The 22,896-nt window shown below is 38.3% G+C and overlaps 1 protein-coding gene across 1 annotated transcript in view; it reads right to left on the reverse strand.

Moving 5' to 3' along the window:
- The window catches only part of LOC125232429 (phosphofurin acidic cluster sorting protein 1), a 199,485-nt gene that overhangs the window by 12,894 nt on the left and 163,695 nt on the right, over positions 1-22,896 (reverse strand). The window contains 7 exon segments of the mRNA XM_048138085.1: positions 2,098-2,251; positions 3,173-3,298; positions 7,741-7,880; positions 8,886-9,045; positions 11,094-11,187; positions 15,196-15,262; positions 15,265-15,422. Coding sequence (XP_047994042.1) covers positions 2,098-2,251; positions 3,173-3,298; positions 7,741-7,880; positions 8,886-9,045; positions 11,094-11,187; positions 15,196-15,262; positions 15,265-15,422 — 899 coding nt within the window.

Below are 22,896 nucleotides of genomic sequence, written 5' to 3' on the forward strand. Positions count from 1 at the left end.
TAAACATATGGTTCAAAAGTTAGAGGGGGGGGGACGCACTTTTTTTTCCTTTAGGAGCGATTATTTCCGAAAATATTAATATTATCAAAAAACGTTCTTAGTAAACCCTTATTCATTTTTAAATACCTATCCAACAATATATCACACGTTGGGTTTGGAATGAAAAAAAAAATCAACCCCCACATTACATGTAGGGGGGGTACCCTAATAAAACATTTTTTTCCATTTTTTATTTTTGCACTTTGTTGGCGTGATTGATATACATATTGGTACCAAATTTCAGCTTTCTAGTGCTTACGGTTACTGAGATTATCCGCGGACGGACGGACGGACGGACGGACGGACGGACGGACGGACAGACAGACATGGCGAAACTATAAGGGTTCCTAGTTGACTACGGAACCCTAAAAATGAATAAGGGTTTACAAAGATCGTTTTTTGATAATATTAATATTTTCGGAAATAATCGCTCCTAAAGGAAAAAAAAGTGCGTCCCCCCCCCTCTAACTTTTGAACCCTATGTTTAAAAAATATGAAAAAAATCACAAAAGTAGAACTTTATAAAGACTTTCTAGGAAAATTGTTTTGAACTTGATAGGTTCAGTAGTTTTTGAGAAAAATACGGAAAATTACGGAACCCTACACTGAGCGTGGCCCGACACGCTCTTGGCCGGTTTTTTTTCTTAAACAATGTATAATGTGAAATTTTTTTCGTTACGGTAATAATTTACATATTCTGGCAATTAACATTATGTTCTTGAACAGAAAAGTGCTAATTTCCGAATGGGAGAACTAAAAATTTTAAATGTATAAATTTGGTGAGTTGAAAACAACAATACATAATTTACTAAAATTAATCCTTAGAATCAGAACATTATGACACGTTGAAATAAATGTAAGTTTCTTATAAACGATCTAACAACTAGTTTGTACGCAAGTTCCTGCCAACTCACCAAAGAAAAACCAAATGATCACTCGAACTATTGTGTTTCGACCAATTTTTTGTCGGCCAATTTTTACAACTACTAAATGATTATTCGACGAAAAGTCAATCGGCGTATCAAATTTCTGCTTACCGACTCCGTTTACGAACGAATATTATGCGAAATGAGACTCTTCCAATCGATATTCGGCCAAAAAAGATGTCGGCGAATCGTTGTCGGCGTACCGAAAATCGGCGTATTTTATTTCGGAATATCAATCGGGCACCATAATATTTATTTTTACTTATTTAATTTTGAACCAATGTGCAACAATAAAGTTAAAGTGTTTTTCTTATTTTATAAATGAATATGAAACGTTATAACAACCGTGCTCGTATCATGTATGTTAGTCCATCTCACGCTCACATGCTAAAACACTATGCACACAGCGTTACAAACAAAACAATGTATCCAACATATATGTATGTATATTATGTATGACTGCTCTATGACTATTGCAATGCAAATCATAATGTAATGTAAGCTTCACTGCACTGTCATTTGTGCCATTAATGCTCAGGCTAAATATTTAATTGATATGTCTCACTTTAAAAATAATATTTCTTTTTAACTTGGCTCCTGGACTAATAATATTTTGACGACAAAAGCGTCACACAAATTCCAACATTCACTCTTTCGAATGCATGATTTTTTTTGAGATAGGAAACAAACGAGTAGACAGTCGCCTGATGGTAAGCTATCTCTGTCGCCCATGGATCCCCGAAACACAATAAGGATTTGATGTTTTTATTCTTACGGATAAAATTGAATGTAGGTAGAGGTAACTTATACCAGTAACCATGCACTTCTTATGCATTGAGATTCAGAAAACTCCGGAGATTTTAAATGCAAGCCCACGGCGTCATAATTATCCGATCATCAAAGATTTATAAGAAAGAGAAGATAAATGTCTAGTCTATATTCAATAATTTTAAGACACTGAAATGCCCCCACATGTTTAGCCTTTATTGTGTTCAAAAATCAAAACAAGGCAACATTTCATAATTAGCTTCAAATTTTCTGACAATCTATAACAAAGTTTTGCATTCCTTGTATTATTAGTCTAGGAGCCATTATCAAAACAGAAGACTTCACATTGCCAAAAGCGCAATACCATTGGAATGCCTGTGATGTTCCTGGTTGGCGAGGCTGCGTGAGCTGCTGAAGAACGGGCGCAGCGACGGTTTGGGCGTGGAGCCGATGCTGATTGTGTCCATCTGGTCTGGGCCTGAGTCCTCGCCCTCGCCGCACGATAGGGATTCTAGCTCCTGTGGAATCAGTTGGATATTAGGTCATGCAAGCGCGGGGGGGGGGGGGTCACGTGGTAAAGGCCCTGGCCCCAGGGGGGGCACGTGGTCTATTTGTATGGCCAACCTAGGCTCCAGGGGGGTCATGACCCCCATGACCTCCCCCCCCCCCCTGGATCCGCGCATGAGGTCATGTCAACAAAAGTTTACTGCTCTTGCAACTCTTTATAAATCTTTGGATGCCATACAGGTTTTTTCAGTAGAGATGGTTTTTTTTACGCACTAGTGCGAGAAGTGGTTCATTAGGTATGTATATGCCAGGTCGAAACTTCGGAGGCTCATCTATACTGAAAAACGTCGTACGATACACGTGCGAAAAGGCAATTCGTAACTCGTGTCGATTTAAAACACTCCTTTCGAACTTCCTTTTTTACGCACTTGTATCGTAATGTACTATTTTAGACGCCTGTGTCAGTTGTTTTGGCGGTTGAAACTGTTGAAAGGTTGGTATTAGGGCTAGTTGCATCAACCATTAGTTAACAGTCACGCAACAGAAATCCATGGAAACTCCCATACCTACAAAAAATTTGCGAACGCTCAGTTCGGTAACGGACGGTTTTTGTACAAGAATAAGCACCTATTCTTTCAAATATATCATTGACACACCAAAGAATTGTGAATTGATACCATGGCCATTGTTTCTCTAGTGTATGATATTCATTTTTGTTGATTTTGAGATACCTACTAGGAAATGCAACCTACAACATTCTATATTTAAGTAGCAAGGCCGCGTATCCTGACTGTTACAAACAATTTACTCTTAGAAGCTTTTTTTAATACTACGTCGGTCGCAAACAAGCATACGGTCCGCCTGATGGAAAGCGGTCACCGTAACCTATGGACGCCTGCATCTCAAGGAAATCAAAAGCCTCAACTTCTTACCTGGAACAGTTCGTCTATATCCCTCTGAGCATGGTGCGTGTCTCTCGCCGCGCCGCGTTCGCCCATCTCATCCGGCACTCGGAAACGCCGCAATAGCGCCGCGAACTTCTGCTTCAGGTTGCGTTGCTGTAACAGATAAGGGACGTTGGTCGTAACATGTAACGTATAAAGGTTGTAACATGCATAAAAACTCTTAAAAAGGTAAAGCATACTATACACGGTGCTCGTGAGCATTGCGAGAGATTTTAACCACGCACGTCTGAGGCTAAAGGAAAGATTTTTTTTTAATTCATATGAGGAAATTTTGCCAAAAAAAAAATTTTTTTTTTTACTGATTTTGAATGTATTTTCACATAAAAAGTAAATGTTATTCATAAAACTAGCACTTCAAATGAATTTTGACGTTTTTTTTTCTAAAAACCTCATTTTTGAAAGCTTTTATGTCGTACTTTTGGACATCTATCTATGAGGATAGCGAGACTAATTCTCCATAATGGCATCAACATCGTTAAAAAAGCCTTTTGTACTGAGTAACAATAAGAAAATACTTTTTTTTTTCAATTGGTCATAACTTTGAAACTAGGCGAAATCTAGAAAAGTGTTTATGACATTTTAGTCTTAAAATGGGATCAGGAATATACTCTTAAAGTCTCTCGCAATGCTCACGAGCACCGTGTAGAGTGAAATAAAAAGGACCAGCCATACTTTGCATAGTGACTTTTGAGGTCATAATGAACAACTTTTATTATGGAAGCAATGCTGATATCGCGAAAAATAATTTAGCTGTTCCATAGAAATGAGCGACATCACGTCAGTCGGAATGTATGGAACCGCCAATTTTGTTGCGATCTCAGCATTGGTCCCATAATAAAAGTTTTCCATTATGGCCTCAAAAGTCAGTTTGCAAAGTTTGGCTGGTCCTTTTTAATTCCCGTGTATATATGGGTGTATTTTAGGGGTTTTTTTTCATGTTTTTAATTGAATTTGAATTGGTATCAACATTTCTGATATCTGCCGGTACAGTGCCGTGAACTTCTGCTTCAGATTGCGTTGCTGATAGGTAAGGGACGTTGGTCGTAACATGTAACGTACAGTGCGTGTAACATGCGTGTAAAGGAATACAGCGTGTAACCATTTCTCATGTTGTCTTATGTCAATATTTTGTTAATTTCGGTATTACTAAATACTGTTTCTAGGATATAATTAATTGCTGATTATACGAAATAGTACGCCAGGGAAAACCATTAAAATTGTTGTGTATGACAGAGAAAAAGATAATATTCGATTGAATATTGTTTTGCAGTAAACTAGGGAAAGCTACATGTACTTAGGCCGATAGTCCACTATCATAATTATGTTTATCATAGAATTGTATGCCTCCCTTTTTCTCCAACGTGAAGAAAAAGGATGGCATGTTGCCTATGGTCATATTTCTATGATAAACATATGATAATGACTATCGGCCTTAGTAAAGTACTTAATGTGAAATATAATATGTAACTAAGAAACTGTTATTTAGTTAAATAGAAGGAAAATAATATTCGAAATTATTCACTATAACATTTACAGTTATGTAGAATAGGCATACAAGGGCACATGATAGGTACAATTCATACAATCAAATCTTCATGCAAACTAACATTTCACAACACTTTGGACACACACAAGTTTTCGTTTCAAAAACCTTAATTTTATACACACTTGGCCTGTTTACTTGTTTCCAAAATAATTTAAACTTTTAATATTAAAATTTACTAATTACTTATTTATTTTACATGTTATTTAAGAAGTTAAGAATTTTGGGAACAAGTCATTTCGCTAAACAAGTTACCTCCATGATGCGGTTGCAACAACTAATGAGTATTTTTAACGTTTACCCAATTTTATCTAATCTATTAAGATAAACTACCAAGTATGAAAACATTACGTAGACGTCATGATATCTTGACTTTCAAATTACGATAAGAATGATCTACATAAGTTTCCCTTGAATTTTTATGGGCCAACAGTTTCGCGCTTTCTATATGTAAGTCTGGACCGCGTAACGTGGTGTGCTCTTGTGTTGGAGGCCAAGAATTACTTTGGGTCGTCGTGCCAAAAAAGTAAGTATGTTTTAAACGAAATATACAATAATATTGTTTGCTGTTATTTACATGGTGAAAGTCATTTCTCCTAAATTACTACAAAATGCACCAACACAAACTAAAACTTACTAACAACAGCCGAAAATAAGGCCAGTAGTTAACCTTAAAAAATAATAATTACATACATATAAGTACGCATGCATAATTAACTTCATAAGTAAAGCTATTAAAAAGTAAACCAAATTGCTAACAGTTAAGGCACATGCTACATAATTTAATATCAAAGCAGTGAAAGAACTCTTAAACGTGTCACTAACTTCAATATTATCAATATAAAAACGAATTTAAAATGAGAAACTAAAGTAAGGTCCCTTAGCGCGAAGAATTTCGTATATTTACCCGCAATTTCCTATCTCTTTCACAAAGTCATAGTTTTATAACTATCCTGCTCACACAGTGGCATCGACCGCTTGCATCATGAGTGAAGAGCGAGACAACTACATAAATAATTAGGTGCGTGCGCATCGGTAGATAGAGAAAGAAAATGGGTCAATGTACGAAATTCTTTATGCTAGCGTTCTTATAGATCGTGTCATTCAAGATGACGCGTAAATTACTCAAATATAACGTTTAGACGCATCATAATACGAACCACAACACATAATCGTGCATGACACAAACTAGTGACGAATGATCTTATAATGCTATCTCCTTTACTCTTATTAAGACCAAACAATAGTGTAAGAGATGTTATTACCGAGGGGTTAGTGGTCAAACCGAATAACTTGAGAAAACTGGTTTTTGAAACGCAACGTTCATATTTCAATGATACAAAAATCATTTATCGGGTATTAGGTACCTGTAACCGCTTCGTTATGATCTCACTCGCTGGTATTGCGACTAGTATAGTAAAAGAGTTAGTGGCCACTTCGATACTGATACTTGAATAATCTACGTGCAAAAAATAAACTAATCTGTACACAGCAGCAAGGCATAGCAAAAAGCCGCGCTCACCGCGAGCTTGCCACGGCTGCCCTTGCGCTTAGCGGCGGCGTTCTCCAGCTCGCTATCGCTGTCCCTGTCCGCCTTTGACCGCATATAGCTCTGTCTCTCTCGCTCGCGCTCCATGAAGCTCAAGTCTCGTGAGCGCGATAGCTGCGTGCAAGCAACGGCTAGGTTACGGCAAAGCAAGCGATATTAGGCTTTAAATAGACATTTTTAATAAAATATATTTACAGCATTGTTAAAGAACCTAAAAAAATTAGCAGAATTAATAAATAATAGTTAGGCAGTTAATCATGCGAATATATCTTAGTATAATAACATTAATAACCTATAAAAAAAATAAAAAATCTCGTCTATTCGTAATGAATTCTAAAAAGATATCCTTTTATCTCAGATGAAAATAGTAAGAGGCTAAAAACTGTACCTGAGTAATACTTGTTAAAAATTAATATCATGTCATGCAACTGTAATGATTATAATTATAATTCGCTAGTTTAATATACTATAAAAATATGATTAAATACAAATCTCACCTTCATAAATTTCATCCTAAAAGTCTAAGTCAAATTCTCGAATAATCCTATACACATGCATTTTATAAAAAATGCTCCGATATAGATACTCGTACTGATTCATTTGTATCACAAAAGAACAAAGAAATCCAGAATCTTATCGTAATTCTACACAATATTTCGAAACAAATGCCACTGTTTCAAAAACACAAAAGACATGACCGAGAAAAAACTTCGCAACTCAGATACCTAATTTTAGACTTTGCAACTCGCTTGTATGAAAAGCAAGCTAAGATCTTGACTGAAATCAACTGTCTGTACTAAGAAAATGGATAAGTTCATGCCATTCATGTATGCGTGTGGCCTTTGGATGTTGCACATTATAATATTTATAAGAGCACGCAACGATTTCAGTTGAAGAACAGTTGATCGCATGAGAGCATGCCTACACGCATATAGTACACGCAACTAATATAACATGAACTGTAAACCTACATTCTTTAGGATATTAGCGTTTAAAGGAAGTATCTATAATAAACTATTGTATACTTCATGATTATCTGATAATTTTCTCAATTTAAAATAATAATTGCCATAACTATTTAATTTACACGCGATTACGGATTGGATTAGCCACCTCTTTTAGATAGTAATACTATATATTTAATTATAAGGGGCAAAGCCTCAAGACTCCCTATGACCTACCTAAGTGTTACTGTTTGTTTACAAACAATATTATGGACGCAAAGGAGAGCTTACGACATATGACATATCTCTCGAGCTACAACTACCCAAGCGTAGGACATGATACCTTTCAGGTTAAAAACGTTGTTTAGTATCAATTGTACTTAGCTTAACTGATCCTTATAAAACCTAGGAAACCCATCTCAATCCGCCCCCAAAAGTTTCTTTAACTGGTTACACAAACACCAATATCAACGTTAATGTAAGTATAAAAAATAATAACCTTAGTATAGGATAGATCTGCTTTGTTGAACGTGAGCTGCCGGTGCGTCCGGCGCCGCGCCGGCGCGCCGTACGTCATCTCGTCAGCTTCCTCCACGGAGCTGAATTCGCCCTCTTCCTCTTCGTCTGAGTAGCCTCGTTCTGAAAGAGTACATTCGATGGTTAGCACCTTGGCCATCAAAGACCTCAACTGCAATGGCAACAATTTCGTACATTTTGACAAGGCTTTTGATATCGAAACATTATACACATAAAGTCATCGACTAAAAGTCTGCTCGTCTGAACTCAAAAACTATAGCTCACCTTGACCATTGATGCGCATCACCATCACCAATCTCACTATGCAAGTGTGCAGTCCCGCTGGTGGTTTCAAACAACCGCAACCGACTCGACTCACCAACTAATCTGCAGTACCACCTTCAGTAGGTGCTGCATACTGCTCAGGTTATAGATACTTGCCAGTGATGAGCATGTTGTTGTTGTTCTTGGTGTCGCGGTCGACGGGGTGGACGCGAGGCCGGTGATGGACAGCTGGCGACTGGCTGGCCTGCAGCAGTACAACAGTCTACTGTTAGATACTTGCCAGTGATGAGCATGTTGTTGTTGTTCTTGGTGTCGTGGTCGACGGGCGTGGACGCGAGGCCGGTGATGGACAGAGCATGTTGTTGTTGTTCTTGGTGTCGTGGTCGACGGGCGTGGACGCGAGGCCGGTGATGGACAGCTGGCGACAGGCTGGCCTGCAGCAGCACAACAGTCTATGGTTAGATACTTACCAGTGATGAGCATGTTGTTGTTGTTCTTGGTGTCGCGGTCGACGGGGTGGACGCGAGGCCGGTGATGGACAGCTGGCGACAGGCTGGCCTGCAGCAGCACAACAGTCTACGGTTAGATACTTACCAGTGATGAGCATGTTGTTGTTGTTCTTGGTGTCGTGGTCGACGGGCGTGGACACGAGGCCCGTGATGGACAGCTGGCAACAGGCTGGCCTGCAGCAGCACAACAGTCTACGGTTAGATACTTGCCAGTGATGAGCATGTTGTTGTTGTTCTTGGTGTCGCGGTCGACGGGGTGGACGCGAGGCCGGTGATGGACAGCTGGCGACAGGCTGGCCTGCAGCAGCACAACAGTCTACGGTTAGATACTTACCAGTGATGAGCATGTTGTTGTTGTTCTTGGTGTCGTGGTCGACGGGCGTGGACGCGAGGCCCGTGATGGACAGCCTGGCAACAGGCTGGCCTGCAGCTGCACCGCCTTTGCAACCGACTCCGGTTAGCTCCAGCTCCATGTCCATGGAACGCTGCAACACCTGGAACGTAGAAAAAGACAAATCAAAAACCGCGGCAAAAATTCCACGAAACTTTCTTCTGTTGCAGGCATAGGAGTTTCTGATGACGATTTGAACCGGTTTGATAATAAACTCAATGATGAGCCATATGACCTTAAACACAAGTATGAGTCACTTCACTAATGATAGTAACGAGTATATAGAACAGTGAACGACCGACCCTGGCCATGTACTCGAGGTATAGAGGAAACACAAATTGCATCTGTTACAAGCAAATGAAATATTTTGTTAATTGCCTCTAATAATACATTAGGCCGGGTTTGTACTGACCGGATCGGTACTCTTAGTAGGTAGCAGCGAATATTTGAACTAAGTTCGGATTCGGAGTTCAGAACCTAAAGTGTCCACTGTATATCATGGGGAGACACACTGACATTTTATCCCGCCACAGGCGGCGCCTGTGCAAGTGTCTAGGCATGTCATTGTTATTTATATGTGAGAGAGAGAAAAAACATATCAACTTCTCTTCTCGCTCTCACGTATGGACTAATAGGGTGGCGCCATCTGTCATAACCTTTGAGTGTGCCTCCTCATTGTGCCATCTGTCATAACCTTTGAGTGTGCCTCCTCATTGTTATGGATTTTTCTAATTTCAACAACTACTGGAACTTCTGAAAGTTACCAGAAATACGCAGAGATGAGGCCATTTCGTGGCACTTCATTTCATTCTGTTTGTGTTGTTATGTGTATAGTCTTACCTGTGTTCACGACTAAATTCTATTCTATTCTACTGTTATGTATTAATTATGTATATAATAACTAGCTTGTGCCCGCGGCTTTGCTCACGTTAAATTGAAACATTACGGAACGCTCCATACAAACTTCCACCCCCCCCCCATGTTATGGAAGTGGGGGGTTAGAAAGAGACACAAAAGTAGCCTATATCACTCTCCATCCCTTCAACTATCTCCACTTCAAAAATCACGTCGATTCGTCGCTTCGTTTTGCCATGAAAGACGGACAAACAAACAGACACACACACACTTTCCCATTTATAATATTAGTATGGATACAACACATAATTACCTATACTATACGTTCCATTGACATCAACTTCGCCGCATTCTACTGAGATTGAGACAGTTTTGCATTTAACATGATCTGATATTGAAAAAATAGCAGTTTACAATAACCATAATCATTAATCAATACGAGGAAATATAAAACGGCTAACTTTTTATAAATTCTGATTATATTTCCAAGACACATGTAGGTACATTTATTGATATTCATAAGATAAACATTATTTCTAAATCCAAGTAAACACGAGTCCGGGATCAAGGCAGCCTCATAAATACTAATACAGTAGGACATTAATATTTACGAGATTAAAAAAAGGACGGGTTTGTATTCAGCAAACTTCGAGACGAAAGATATTGTATACAAAACATGACTAAAAACTGGAAGAAAATATGTCTCGCTCTCGCTACTTGACTGACTCTGTAAGTCCGCGTGTGTAGGTACTACCAAGAGTGTATTTATAAAAACTGATAATAATAATTATGATCTATCATTAGTAGCAATAGTTAGCGTATATTAAGAAATCATAGCTATTTAAATTAACCGCAAAATTATTTTTCCGAAATCCGCACGAGGTACTTATCATCACCGTAGGTAGCCCAGAACCGAGAACAGTGGAAACGACAGACAAGGAGAGACGACCCCAGGTGACGGGATAGAAGCTTAGGACAAGAATATTAGGTACTTATCATATGAATCGATCATGTAACGTACACTGAGAGAAAATACAACCAGTTTTCATGTTCGTTCAACAAGTTTTTTGGTTAAAATAGCGCCTACGTGCTCTTTGGTTCAAACAACAAGCTACTTACTTGTCATTTGAATCGGCAATATATTTGAATCAACAAGTCGATATTATAAAAACAACCTGACACATATTGTTTTAAACATACGTTTGGCTGATTCAAACGGATAAACCGCAACAAGTCGAACTTGTTAAATTCACAATGCAAATTTCTCTCAGTGTACTATCGTTAAACTTTACATACCTGGTCCATCCTAATAACTCCCTCGGCGAGCGTCTTGTATCCTAAAATGGTGCGGTTCTTGTATTTCTTGCGCCTCTGCAGCATAATCTGCAACCTGCAACGATGAAATGTAGGTCATTAGTATAAAATGAAGGTTTACATTTCAATGAAGGTAACTTTCAATGGAAGGAATTATTTATATTATTTTATTTGCAGGCAACAACGACTCATAGTTATCTCATATAGGGAGATGGGGATAATACATATCAACTTTTTTCACATTACCAGCCCCAAGCCGAAATCGATAACTGATATTGCTTAGTAGCTTTTCAAAGAAATGTAAATGCAATATCGACAATATTGAGAGAAAATATTCATTTTATTATTTTCAATTTATAATGTAATTTTCGACGATCATGATGAGAAGATAAACATAACTTTGGCATGTAACAAATTTATAGTGTAATTTTTATCATGAAATAAAGAAATCTAATCTAATCTAATCTATTAGACAAATCATCTTGTGATATTAAAATATAGGCAGAAAATTTTGTGAACAGCGAGAAAACGCGGGCTGCCTCGGCCCAGACACATCTAGCTAGGTACATTGCCGCTCGCCGAGCGACGCGCGAGGATATTGCCTCGCAATGTTACTCGCCCTGTGTGGACATGTGGAATGTAAAAAATACAACTACAAAAACCAATGTTCATAGACAAGTTATGATTTGAGAAATGATATATATTATGTCCTTTTTACAAGCTTTTACTTATTCAACTTGCCTTGTGGGAAATTTTGCACACATATGTAAATCACGTGACAATGCAATATTATGGTATCATGGAGCTGATCTGATGATGGAGCAGAAAGGTGGTCATAGGAACTCTGTCATGAAACGTCGTATCCCCATCGAGTAAGGGGATTTTAGAAAAATCTCGGAGAGCAGTAGATGACTGTTGAAAGAAAGAAACAGTCAGCGATAAAAGCTTGTGCCAAAAATGAAATTTTTGCAAAAAACTTATTCTATACTATACGTTCTAAAATAGCTCAATGAACATTCGTTACTTTGCATTGTCCTCAAAAGAAGACATCTCTCAAGGGACTTATGTTTATTGCTTTCCACAATTTAAGAGTATTATTACGTATAAGTGTGATATATTACTATTGTAAATAGATAAAGCTTATAAGTGCTTGGTCGATTAGGCCGGAGTGGCTTCTGTGCGTCCATTAAATACTCGTTTCATCGGTGATTTATCACTCTCCAACGTATCATTAGCGATAAGTGTGAGAGCGCTAAGAGCGTGCACAACGCTCTTAACTGACAATAGTTCGACCTTGTTTTCCTTTTAATAAAGCTTATAAGATGCTAATTAGCATATACATACCTACATACAATCACGGGGGTATCCCATTAAGAGGTAGGCGGAGCGCATGAAGCTACTCAAGTTTAAGACTTTCAGTGCAACTCTTGACAATTAAGGGGCTGACACTTGACACCAAACGAAATTGTGACATTGCAGTGACAGGTTGCGAACCTCTCGCCTATACGCCGCATTTTAACCCATATTCAGTGTGTGGGTTTTTGTACAGTCTTATTGTAGAGGCTCATAAATGTGTGGATGATTGTACCGTCGCCATAAGATATATCGAAAATGCGAAACTGCTCACAAATATCTGACGCCATTGACGCCTCTATTGTGAAGACGTTAGATTGCGTGATCGGAAATCTTTGAATACCACGGACGGACGGTCTGATATATCTAACATTGTCTGAACATGTGAGTATTACGGTGCTGTTAAACGGGCAACACAATTTACATACCATTGCCGCGTTTGCTCCATAGTTAGTTGGTGCGTATTGAACAAACGCGGAAATGGTATATGTAGATTGCTGGCAATTGTATTCCCCGTGTAACAGCACCGTTACAGATACGATGCTAAAGTGTAAGCGATTTTAGACTATATATCAAAAGACACTTGAGTTTTAGTAATGTTTGAATTGACAGTGAAATATGGTGAGTACGGCATGAGTTGACGTACCGAAGTTTATAGCGGCATTATTAACTAACCATTTATTTTTTATTTTTATTTATTTTTCAATTTCTGTAAACATGTTTATACTCGACCTGACAGTTGACTGGTGTTGAATAATTGAAAACGCTGCTAGTGACACCTGTTTTATTCAATTCAAATGTTTTAAAATGTAATATTTTAAATTTTTGGCTATAAAAAGAAATACAAAAACATAACATAGATTTTTTTACTTATAACTAGCAGACTGTTGATTAATAACTATCGCATATTGATATCATCTAAAAATCTTAGTCACAGTAGAGTCTGTGTCTGTTTGTCGCTAGACCCTGATTCCTGAACGATTTTTTACACAATAATAGTTTTACAATAAAATAAGAAATTTAGTACCTACTTATGCTCATAGCAGATATAGCTTAGGATGTTTAGAACGTAGCCATAGTTTTGTTTTGATTTTTACCATTAGCCGAGGATATGTCGCAACACAAGCCTTCTTTAGCTTACCGTGGGACTCAGTCAATCTGTGTAAGAATGTCCTTATAATGTAAATAAATTATAATAAGCCCATGGATAGCTCCTTTCGAATATGACGTCTACGTTATCGAGTAACGTTTTCTAAAATATCAGAAACTCACGATAGAGGCTCTTCTCTTTGAAACATCTCTGTCACTCACCGTCGGAATCCCATAAATATAAGGGACATGTTATAAATCGTAGATAATTAATTTTTATTTTATTACCCTACTTAATGGGTTCCATTAATACTGAAATCAAACGATGTGTAATAAATATGAGAAGTAATAAAGCTAGTCTATAAAAAATTAAAATGATGCAGAGAGGGTAAAACAAACACAAAAAAATATCGAAAAGTAAAAGCACTAGTTTGTAAATACAAACTTCGTATGTGCACGCTAAACTGGGTACTTTTTGAGTAACTATATCAAAGAATATTTGGATAGGAAAGGTACTAATACGAATACCTAGCTACATATTTATTAACAAATTAATGTTTAAGGTACTTTACAAATTTCCCCTTTAACTCATTTCTATTACTCTCCGTATCAAGGATTCTGGTAAGTATATTATGGTATTCACAATTACACAACTGTCTATTTCAAGCCCCGCTTTTAAACATTTTAGTGGGTTTTTACATTTACGTTATCGATTTGACATTCTCCCATTCTGTGGGTTGCGTACGCCTTCAACATTCTCGGAATGCTCGAGGAATTTGTTTCTCGTTTCAAAGAAGAAAATATAAAGGCGGAAAGGTGACAGTGACATCTAATATCCTTGGCTCCGGATTCCTGTCTGTCTATGTCGTATCGAGTCTGTTGAGTGTTGACATAAGTACAGTTTAATATCTACACTTTCCAGAAGAAACACACAAAATTTATATTACATTGTATATTTCTAAATCATTATACGTATCCATCGTAGCGCGTAGCAGTTTTTTTAATGAAAACTGTAGCACCGTTTCGTTAACGCCATACGGATTCAATGCCATAAATGGTAAAACTTCGCAACTCCATATAACTTTAGAAGTTTACATTTTTGAGAGTACATAAAACTTCCAAAATAATAAAAGATTGAGAAGATTAAAAATGATTCACTTCATATTTTTATTGCAAATCATTTTGTAGTCCTATTATCTTTGTAATAAAACAAAAACTAAGTCTGAAACAGGCCACAGCCAACACAACAGCGATAAACGTGGCGGATTGCATGCCTCTATTAGTTTTATTACGCCGTTAAAATTGGCCTCGGCTTAGAAATTTCAATTCGTATCCCCACGTTTCAACGATCGGCAATAAAATTAGAATGAGCTGTAAACACTGACATGTAAACAGATTTGTTCAAAATGAAGAAAAAGCGGATTAATGTCTCAATTTTGAGCAACACCGGTGGTAATTTGTGGTTTCAAAGAATTTTCAGGAAAAGTAACGACCAGTAAAAAGCTTATGGCCATGAGGAATGTTTAGCATAGCACGTTGTTTTTTAATTATTATTGGGTATTGATTATTTAATTAGTATTTCTATTTATATCTGGACGCAATATTGTGGTGTAGATATTATAAATCATTCTTAAACGCTTACCTATTGCCATCACGCTTAACAAAATGCGGGTACTGTAGAGAGAAGCACAGATCGAGCTCCACGTCCATGGGGGCACGGCGATGTCGTTCGAGCGCAGTGTCCGCTTGCTGCTGTGCATGCGCGCCGCTAGGATCACCGCGCCCGCACCCGCTCCGCCCGCCGCCCCGCCGCCCGCCTCGCCAAGGGCACCGCACACGCGGAGGCGGGTGACGCGCAGTGTGCATAACCTGGAACAAATGGGAACATTAGAAAGGCGAATTTGTAATACCTTCACGGTTTAATGACTAAGGAGTAATAAATATTTATTTAATTTTACTTCACACGTTAAACATGACATAAAATAAAAGTCCCACTTAATTGATTATGTAGAATTCTATTCGATGTCCTGTGTTTTGATAAACGCAGCAGTTACGTAACACGACATGAACCATGTCAGAATTTATACTAAGATATGTATAGGTAAAGGATTTAATATTAGGATTATTCTACAATTGTTAGGACCTATTATAACAAAAAATCATTAGAAACTCTTAAACTAACAAGTCTACCAAACGAATCTTTGAAATCAGCTACAATCTTACAATACTCTTCACGGATACAAGGAAAGGGCAAACTGTGTCATCAAGGACTCAAGATAATATGAGTACAAACTCTCTGTGTCATCTGCTTCCAACATATGAGAAACAAACAACTCGAATGAATCAGCCAATGCCACCAATTCTCATCAGCATCACAAAGAACTTTCCTTTGCGACAAAACGATTACCGAACTCAAAGAAAAAGTTACAAACATCACTGATATTATGTTAGAAGTTAATGTATTACGTTCCAATAAACAAAATAAAAGGGACCGTAGTTTATCAACTCCGTCTCTAAGGATATATAATGCAATAAATTTTTCCATACATACAAAAGTGGCACTTGTAATATTTGCAGGAGGATAATCTTTATTGCGAAAAAAGGTCGAAAATAGGTCATTTTAAGCTAATGCCTGAGGGAAAACCCTTTTGGTCGATTGCCGGGCATTCCAAGTGCTGTTGACTTTTGGTTACCATGGTTTTATTGGTAACTGCCTATTAGTGCGTCGTAGCCCTTATCGTTTGACAATTTGTATTAGGCTCCCCACAGACAGTCTTAAAAATTCATAATCTTAAAAAAAACTTGTATGCAATCTGACAGTTCAAACTGACACTGACAAGACACTGACAGATCTGAACTGTCAGATTGCATACAAGTTTTTTTTAAGATTATGAATTTTTAAGACTGTCTGTGGGGAGCCTTAAAATGATGTGATTGGTGTGTGGTAAGTGGAAACTGGTTTTAAAATAGATTCTTTAATGTCGCGTTATCTGTGTTGTTTTAGAAAAAGGACACGATAGTCAAGGTTAAGGTAATTTAGAATACTTAATACTCGTATTAGAAAGTTGAGGATATTAGATTGTTAATCTCCATCTCCATTAAGTAGCTCAGAAGTTATGAGTGTGGTTCATTTTTGGTACACACCTCCGGATTGAAAAATAAGTAATAAGACCAAAACTTCATATTGATTATGAAGTTAGTGTTTTTTTTCGTACCTAATGTTCAGTCAGCCAAAACAGTGGTTTACCACTTTTCGACCTTGTGTTTTTAAATAGAGTCGAAAAGTGGTAAACCACTTTCTTGCTGACTGTAGCTATGCGATAGAGGACTTTGGTTGACCAGTCAACTGCAGGATGGACCAAACATTTCCTTTAAGTGTTCCTTTATTACCGTGACCAATTGAGCATGTTCTTAAGTTACAACTAAAGCCTGACCAGTTAGAACTATTTTCTTCATACTATACTGAACTGTCACCCCATATATACATCAGAATAACAGCGCCCCCCTGACCATAGTCATATATTTCTGGTCAGGCTTTACTTCGTTCCACGTTCCATGAACTGTAATAGTATATTGTGCAACAAGGGAGGCAAGGGGGATTTGGTCAACAAGTGTCAATAACTCGCGACAGCCGCAGGCTGGAGAGAGTTATAGACACGAGTTTACAAAATCCTTACCTCCTGAGTTACACACAATATTTTTCACCACATTTGAAAGGAAAACACAGAGAAAAAAAATCATAAGGCAAAACCTTCAATGAATGGCGGTGTTGTACTGCCCGTTGCTATGGCAACGCGGTCAAGCGCAAATCGAGATGGCCGTCACAATTTCCTGACAGATTGCAAATTATAACGGTTTATCTGCGTGAAATTTACAAAATAAATGTAAAACACACTGAAATAATTGTAAAACATAAATAAAATGCATTTTCACACCGTATAATATTTTCTTTATAGCTTAATAGTCAAATTTTAGTTGTGCACAAAAAATCCTTGGCTGATTGAAACATCCTTTGGCTGAAGTATTGTACGGATTGGTTTAATTTTTAAAACTAAATCGATTATTCCCTTGGGAATAAAATAACATTATTCTTCAGTACACGTAAACGCAATGAGACCTTTAAACAGCAAATGTGATGAAAAGAAAATTTTCCATCTCCATCTCTCGCTCGCGCAAGACGGTAGTATATTGCGGCATGTTTGCAGTAAACACATTAGCGAGCCACGGGCCACGGGTGCATATTATCGGGTTATACATGTGTCCGCACGTCCGCAATTTTCCGGGCTGCCAATTTATGCCAAACCCGCATTAACGTGGAGTGTGCATGCATAAGGGCCTATTTAGACGGTGCGCGAACTCGCATGCGATTTTAGGTAAATTGCGGACTCGACTGTTGAGGTTACATACAATTGAGCATACCAAACAAATACTGCAATGTAATGACTAATGAAACTTGCATGTGAGTACTGTAAGAGGTTTCGCATTCAGAATGAAACCTTTTACAGCAGTCATGGTCGCTGACTGGCAGTCCCTGATTTAAAATTGGAACAGTATAAGAACGTCAAGGAAAACAGACACTTCAATGGGGCATTCAGATAGAAGCAGCGATTGAGAGTGAACGGTTGTACTTAGCTCCTAAAATATAAAAAAATATTGATTCAAAGCGTTGTTTAAATGTTTGGATGCTCTCCACTGATAGGCCGACTCTCTTACATGGTGGAGGCGCTAACGTCTGAAAGTTTCCCCTAGTTTCGATTTCAGAGTTTTCTGACAACGAACCCCGACCTCATAGCGCGAGGAAGCACATGCCAAGCGATAAGCCAAACGCGCTTTAAGAAGAAGGAAAACAAAGTGACCATCGTCGCCAATACGAAGAGCTGTTCCGGGTGATATATTTCTTATTATCTAATATTCAGTGTCACCCATTCCGTAGTTAAAATATAGCTGTGCAGAATTGACGTAAAAATGGAATGCGAGACATTCAACAGAGCAACGGGCGCTCAAGATTGTGTTGTTCAAGAAACTCTACGACTCCTCTTCGGTGACCATGGGCGTCGACGCAAATTGCGTGAACATCAGCTCCATCATACCTATATACTTAATCATACACATATGCAGTAAATCTTCCTAGATATGTAGGTTACATTAGATAGGCAATGTAAATTTAGTTTCAATCTTTTAATTATACATTATATTGTAGAACTTAGGGAATAATTGTGATTAGTGAACTAAAATGTACATTATTTCAAAGGAAAAACGACTTGTGACAGAAAATGTCATTTGCCTATCCAAAATGTTAAAAAGGATAATTATTTGTAAATAACCACATAGAACTAATTATTTTGGCGCAATGTATAACATGTAGAATACTATACATATTATTTATGCAATGTTTATATTAGAATAAAAACTATTTGATAGGCTTATTTATTCCATAATGTTTTCCTATAGCTACCAATAAGGTTAAGTTATATGAAAATATGTAAACTGTGGAATAAAACACACCCCAAACTGTAAATATTTAATAAATAGATACAATCGTTTAAAGTTATAGAGTAATGTCACAACACCCTTATAATTTCCTGACTACAAAGAACAACGTTCATACACATTTCTTTTACATGTATCAAGACAAGGCCGACTAGATGACCAGATGATCCAGCTGCTCACGGTGTGGCGGGATGGCTGGCGGTCATATGCAACCCCCACTTCGTCGTCATCACCAACGTGCAGCACACTACAGCTGTAGCAATCTTCATGAGCCGTTCGGGCTCCACTTCACTTCGCAAGCGGCGCGGCGGGAAGATTGGCGGCCATGAGAAGCCCCCACTTCAACGCCACCGCCAACAAGAATCGGCATCTTCAGAATTTATTATGTTTTTTCATGTGAAATAAACGTTTTGCCTTGTTTTTTTACTTGAAGTTAGGAGAATTTGCTAACAGCTGTCATGTCAATGTCATCTAGTCATGGCCACAGACAATTAGCTGTCAGAAAGTTCAAAATAAAAGGGTTTAGTCGATGGGCAGGGGTTAGGTTTTTGCCATTGGTTTTCCTAACCATAGTCCATATCTGACTAATTTGCGAGGACCTTGGCTATAGTCCAACTATCCAAATTATGGCGGTCTCAACCGTGGACTAGGCAACCACGCAAAGAGCGTTAGATGTTGGCTACCTTGAATGAGGCTGTCACTATTGGGTGTTAGGAGATTTTTTTTTTGTGTGTAGGGGGGCCTGGCTTAGGTAGGGCCAACCGGTAGTTAGGGTAGAATAGGATAGGATAGGGTGTAGTATTGTGAACAATGGCTGCTTCTAACATAAGGGGGAGGGATATGTAAGAGGTTTCGCATTCAGAATGAAACCTTTTACAGCAGTCATGGTCGCTGACTGGCAGTCCCTGATTTAAAATTGGAACAGTATAAGAACGTCAAGGAAAACAGACACTTCAATGGGGCATTCAGATAGAAGCAGCGATTGAGAGTGAACGGTTGTACTTAGCTCCTAAAATATAAAAAAATATTGATTCAAAGCGTTGTTTAAATGTTTGGATGCTCTCCACTGATAGGCCGACTCTCTTACAGTACTCACAACGTGTAAAATTACACATGATCAGACACTTCACATGGAAAAGCTTCATAAGTTTATCTATCAGTTAGTAAACATAATTTACAGGTTCGATAAAAAAAAGCTTGTTTATAAACTTTAATCTCATAACGACCGTCTGCATCAACTATAAAAAGTTTGAATTTTTATTCTACGGGCGAGCCAAAACCCGAGCCTTGGCCCAAGTTAAAAATGGCGCATAAAGCAAATGGGCCTCAACATCTGCGGGTTTAATTTTGGGCCCATCTGCGACGTAACTTATGGGTTTACGTAAACGCCTGAGACCCGAGGCAAAGATTACATATTACTTGAAGACAGATACGCCACTTGCTGCCTTTGACTATAATAGGAGATTTAGGAGCAAGTGTGTCGTTGCGTGGAGTTCTAGCTCAAAAATACCAGATCACAGCCCTCCAATAAGATGGCATTGACAGGGTGATACAAAAATATTTGTATTAAAGCTGTGTTAACTTGAGTATTTTCAAATGGTAAGTGATAAAATAACAACCTAACAATGTCAATGTAGATTTGAATGCAAATATAAAACTTTACATACAAGAAATGGCCCGCCGATTTTCTTGCCGGTACCATAGTGGATACCCTCCTCCAACTGAGGGGGACTGAAATCTTCTCGAGGCTGAGGCGTAGGGTAAGAGCCGGCATAGCTTTCTTGGACTCATTGTAATATGCCTATATTTGAAAAATAAATATTTCATTTTCATTTTACAAACCACACAATGTCCTCAATTTCAATGTCTAGAAGGAGTAGGATTCTTGGAGACCCTTGTTTGATCCTTTAATTATAATATTAAGTAACAAACTTGTAGTTCCACATAAAATGTTAATTAGCATTTGCATATCTAGCCTTAAATTATTTAATCTGTATTTAAGCCTTTTGGGCATCGTTTATCCTATGCAAAACAGTTTAAGTTTTAAGTTGGATTAGGGTCTAAATTGGTTGAGTGTTGCAAACATTTAGCATAACAGCATATTTGTGACTTTAGTTGCGTAGTTAGTTTGTTATTAGGATCAAAGTATTATTCACATATAACTAATCGATTTTTTAAATTAATCATGTAAGACAGGGTATTATGTAAATTGTAAAATCCCTTTCACCTGTTAACTTCTGCAATGTTGAGAGAGACAGTGTTTTTTTGCGAGGAGGCAAACGAACAGACAGGTCGCCTGATGGTAAGCGATCAGTAGATCACTGCCGCCCATGTCTATGTGCCTACCCGAAACACCAGAAGAGTTGATGGGAGTGAGTTGCCGGCCTTTATGATGGGTGTAGGCTCTTTTCTTGAAAGTTTGAAGGTCGTATCGGTCCAGACACACCGCAACAATAAGCACACACTGCACTGATTAGGTAAATTACTTACCTAATATGTACTATACTTGGCTAAACTAGTTCCACCGTGTGAATATAGCTTAGGAAATTCTAAACTCCAAATGGCATTTCATCGATACTGGCCCACCCGTGCATGCATTCAATCTGGGCTGTAAAATGGAACCTCAATCCACTTCTAAAATTGGTAATGCTTGGTACTTGCTCAGTGTATCTCGCTTGCACCAATCGGTGCATAACACAAGCATGAGTGAGATGGGACGAGAAAGTATGAAATTGAAAATATGTGTTAGTTTGGAATAATGCTCCTGTAAACGTGCCCGGCTGCAATCGGGCTAGTTTTGCAGAATCCCTATTATTTGGAGCGAAAACGCTCCGTTCCGATACCAAGGGTAGAGTAGTATGTGCCAGGGAAAATGGTCCTAACATTATTCATATGTTTTCAGGAAAAACATTATGGTTGGAGCAAACTGCACGGGTATCCGTCTGCCAACTGTCTAGTGTTCCAAAATTCATTGAACGGAAAATTCTACTTTGTAATATACCGAATATGGTGGTGTTTGTTCTCGATAATATTTGATTAACAAGTGTCGTTTGATAATATTTTTTTAATAAATAAATTTATTATTGCCGATCTCTATGCACCGAAATATGTCTCGATGTTCATCCCTTTTTAAAATGATGAATGGTGTTATTAGGTTTTTTTTAGGGGTTTCATTACAAAAATATATATCAAATAAACCACCGTATTTCCCAATAATGACGTCGGGAGTCGGGAATATTCCCAGTCCCGGAAGCAGACAATCCCTAATCGGGAAATGGACTAGACATCCAATAACCTTGCGTCCGTTTCCTGTTACTCTGATAGCATTTCTAACTGCAGTTTGACACGTAGACAAGAATACATACCTATTGAATACTCAACTCTTTGTAAATAATCATCATCATCATCATATCAGCCTTTTATCGCCCACTGCTGAGCATAGGCCTCTCTTCTAGTACGCCACTTCTCCCGGTCCTGGGCTAATCTCATCCAGTTGTGACCCGCAGTTTTTCGGATGTCGTCGACCCAACGAGCCAACGGATGCCAGGCACTTCTTCTATTTGTTAGCGGCCACCATTCCGTTAACATTTTGGTCCACCTGCCATCACTCTGCCTAGCAACATGTCCCGCCCAACTCCATTTTAGTTTAGTAATAACGAAACCTACGTCTTGCACCTTAGTGCGACGACGGATCTCGGTATTCCTTACTCGATCTTGCATCTTAATACCGAGCATGGCGCGCTCCATGGCTCTCTGTGCTACTTGTATCCTATGCACAGCCTTCTTAGTGAGCGTCCATGTCTCGGCACCGTAGGTCATGGTGGGCAGGACACATTGATTAAAGAGACGGGTT

The sequence above is a fragment of the Leguminivora glycinivorella genome, chromosome 13 (genome assembly GCF_023078275.1).
Source record: "Leguminivora glycinivorella isolate SPB_JAAS2020 chromosome 13, LegGlyc_1.1, whole genome shotgun sequence".
NCBI classification, from domain to species: domain Eukaryota; kingdom Metazoa; phylum Arthropoda; class Insecta; order Lepidoptera; family Tortricidae; genus Leguminivora; species Leguminivora glycinivorella.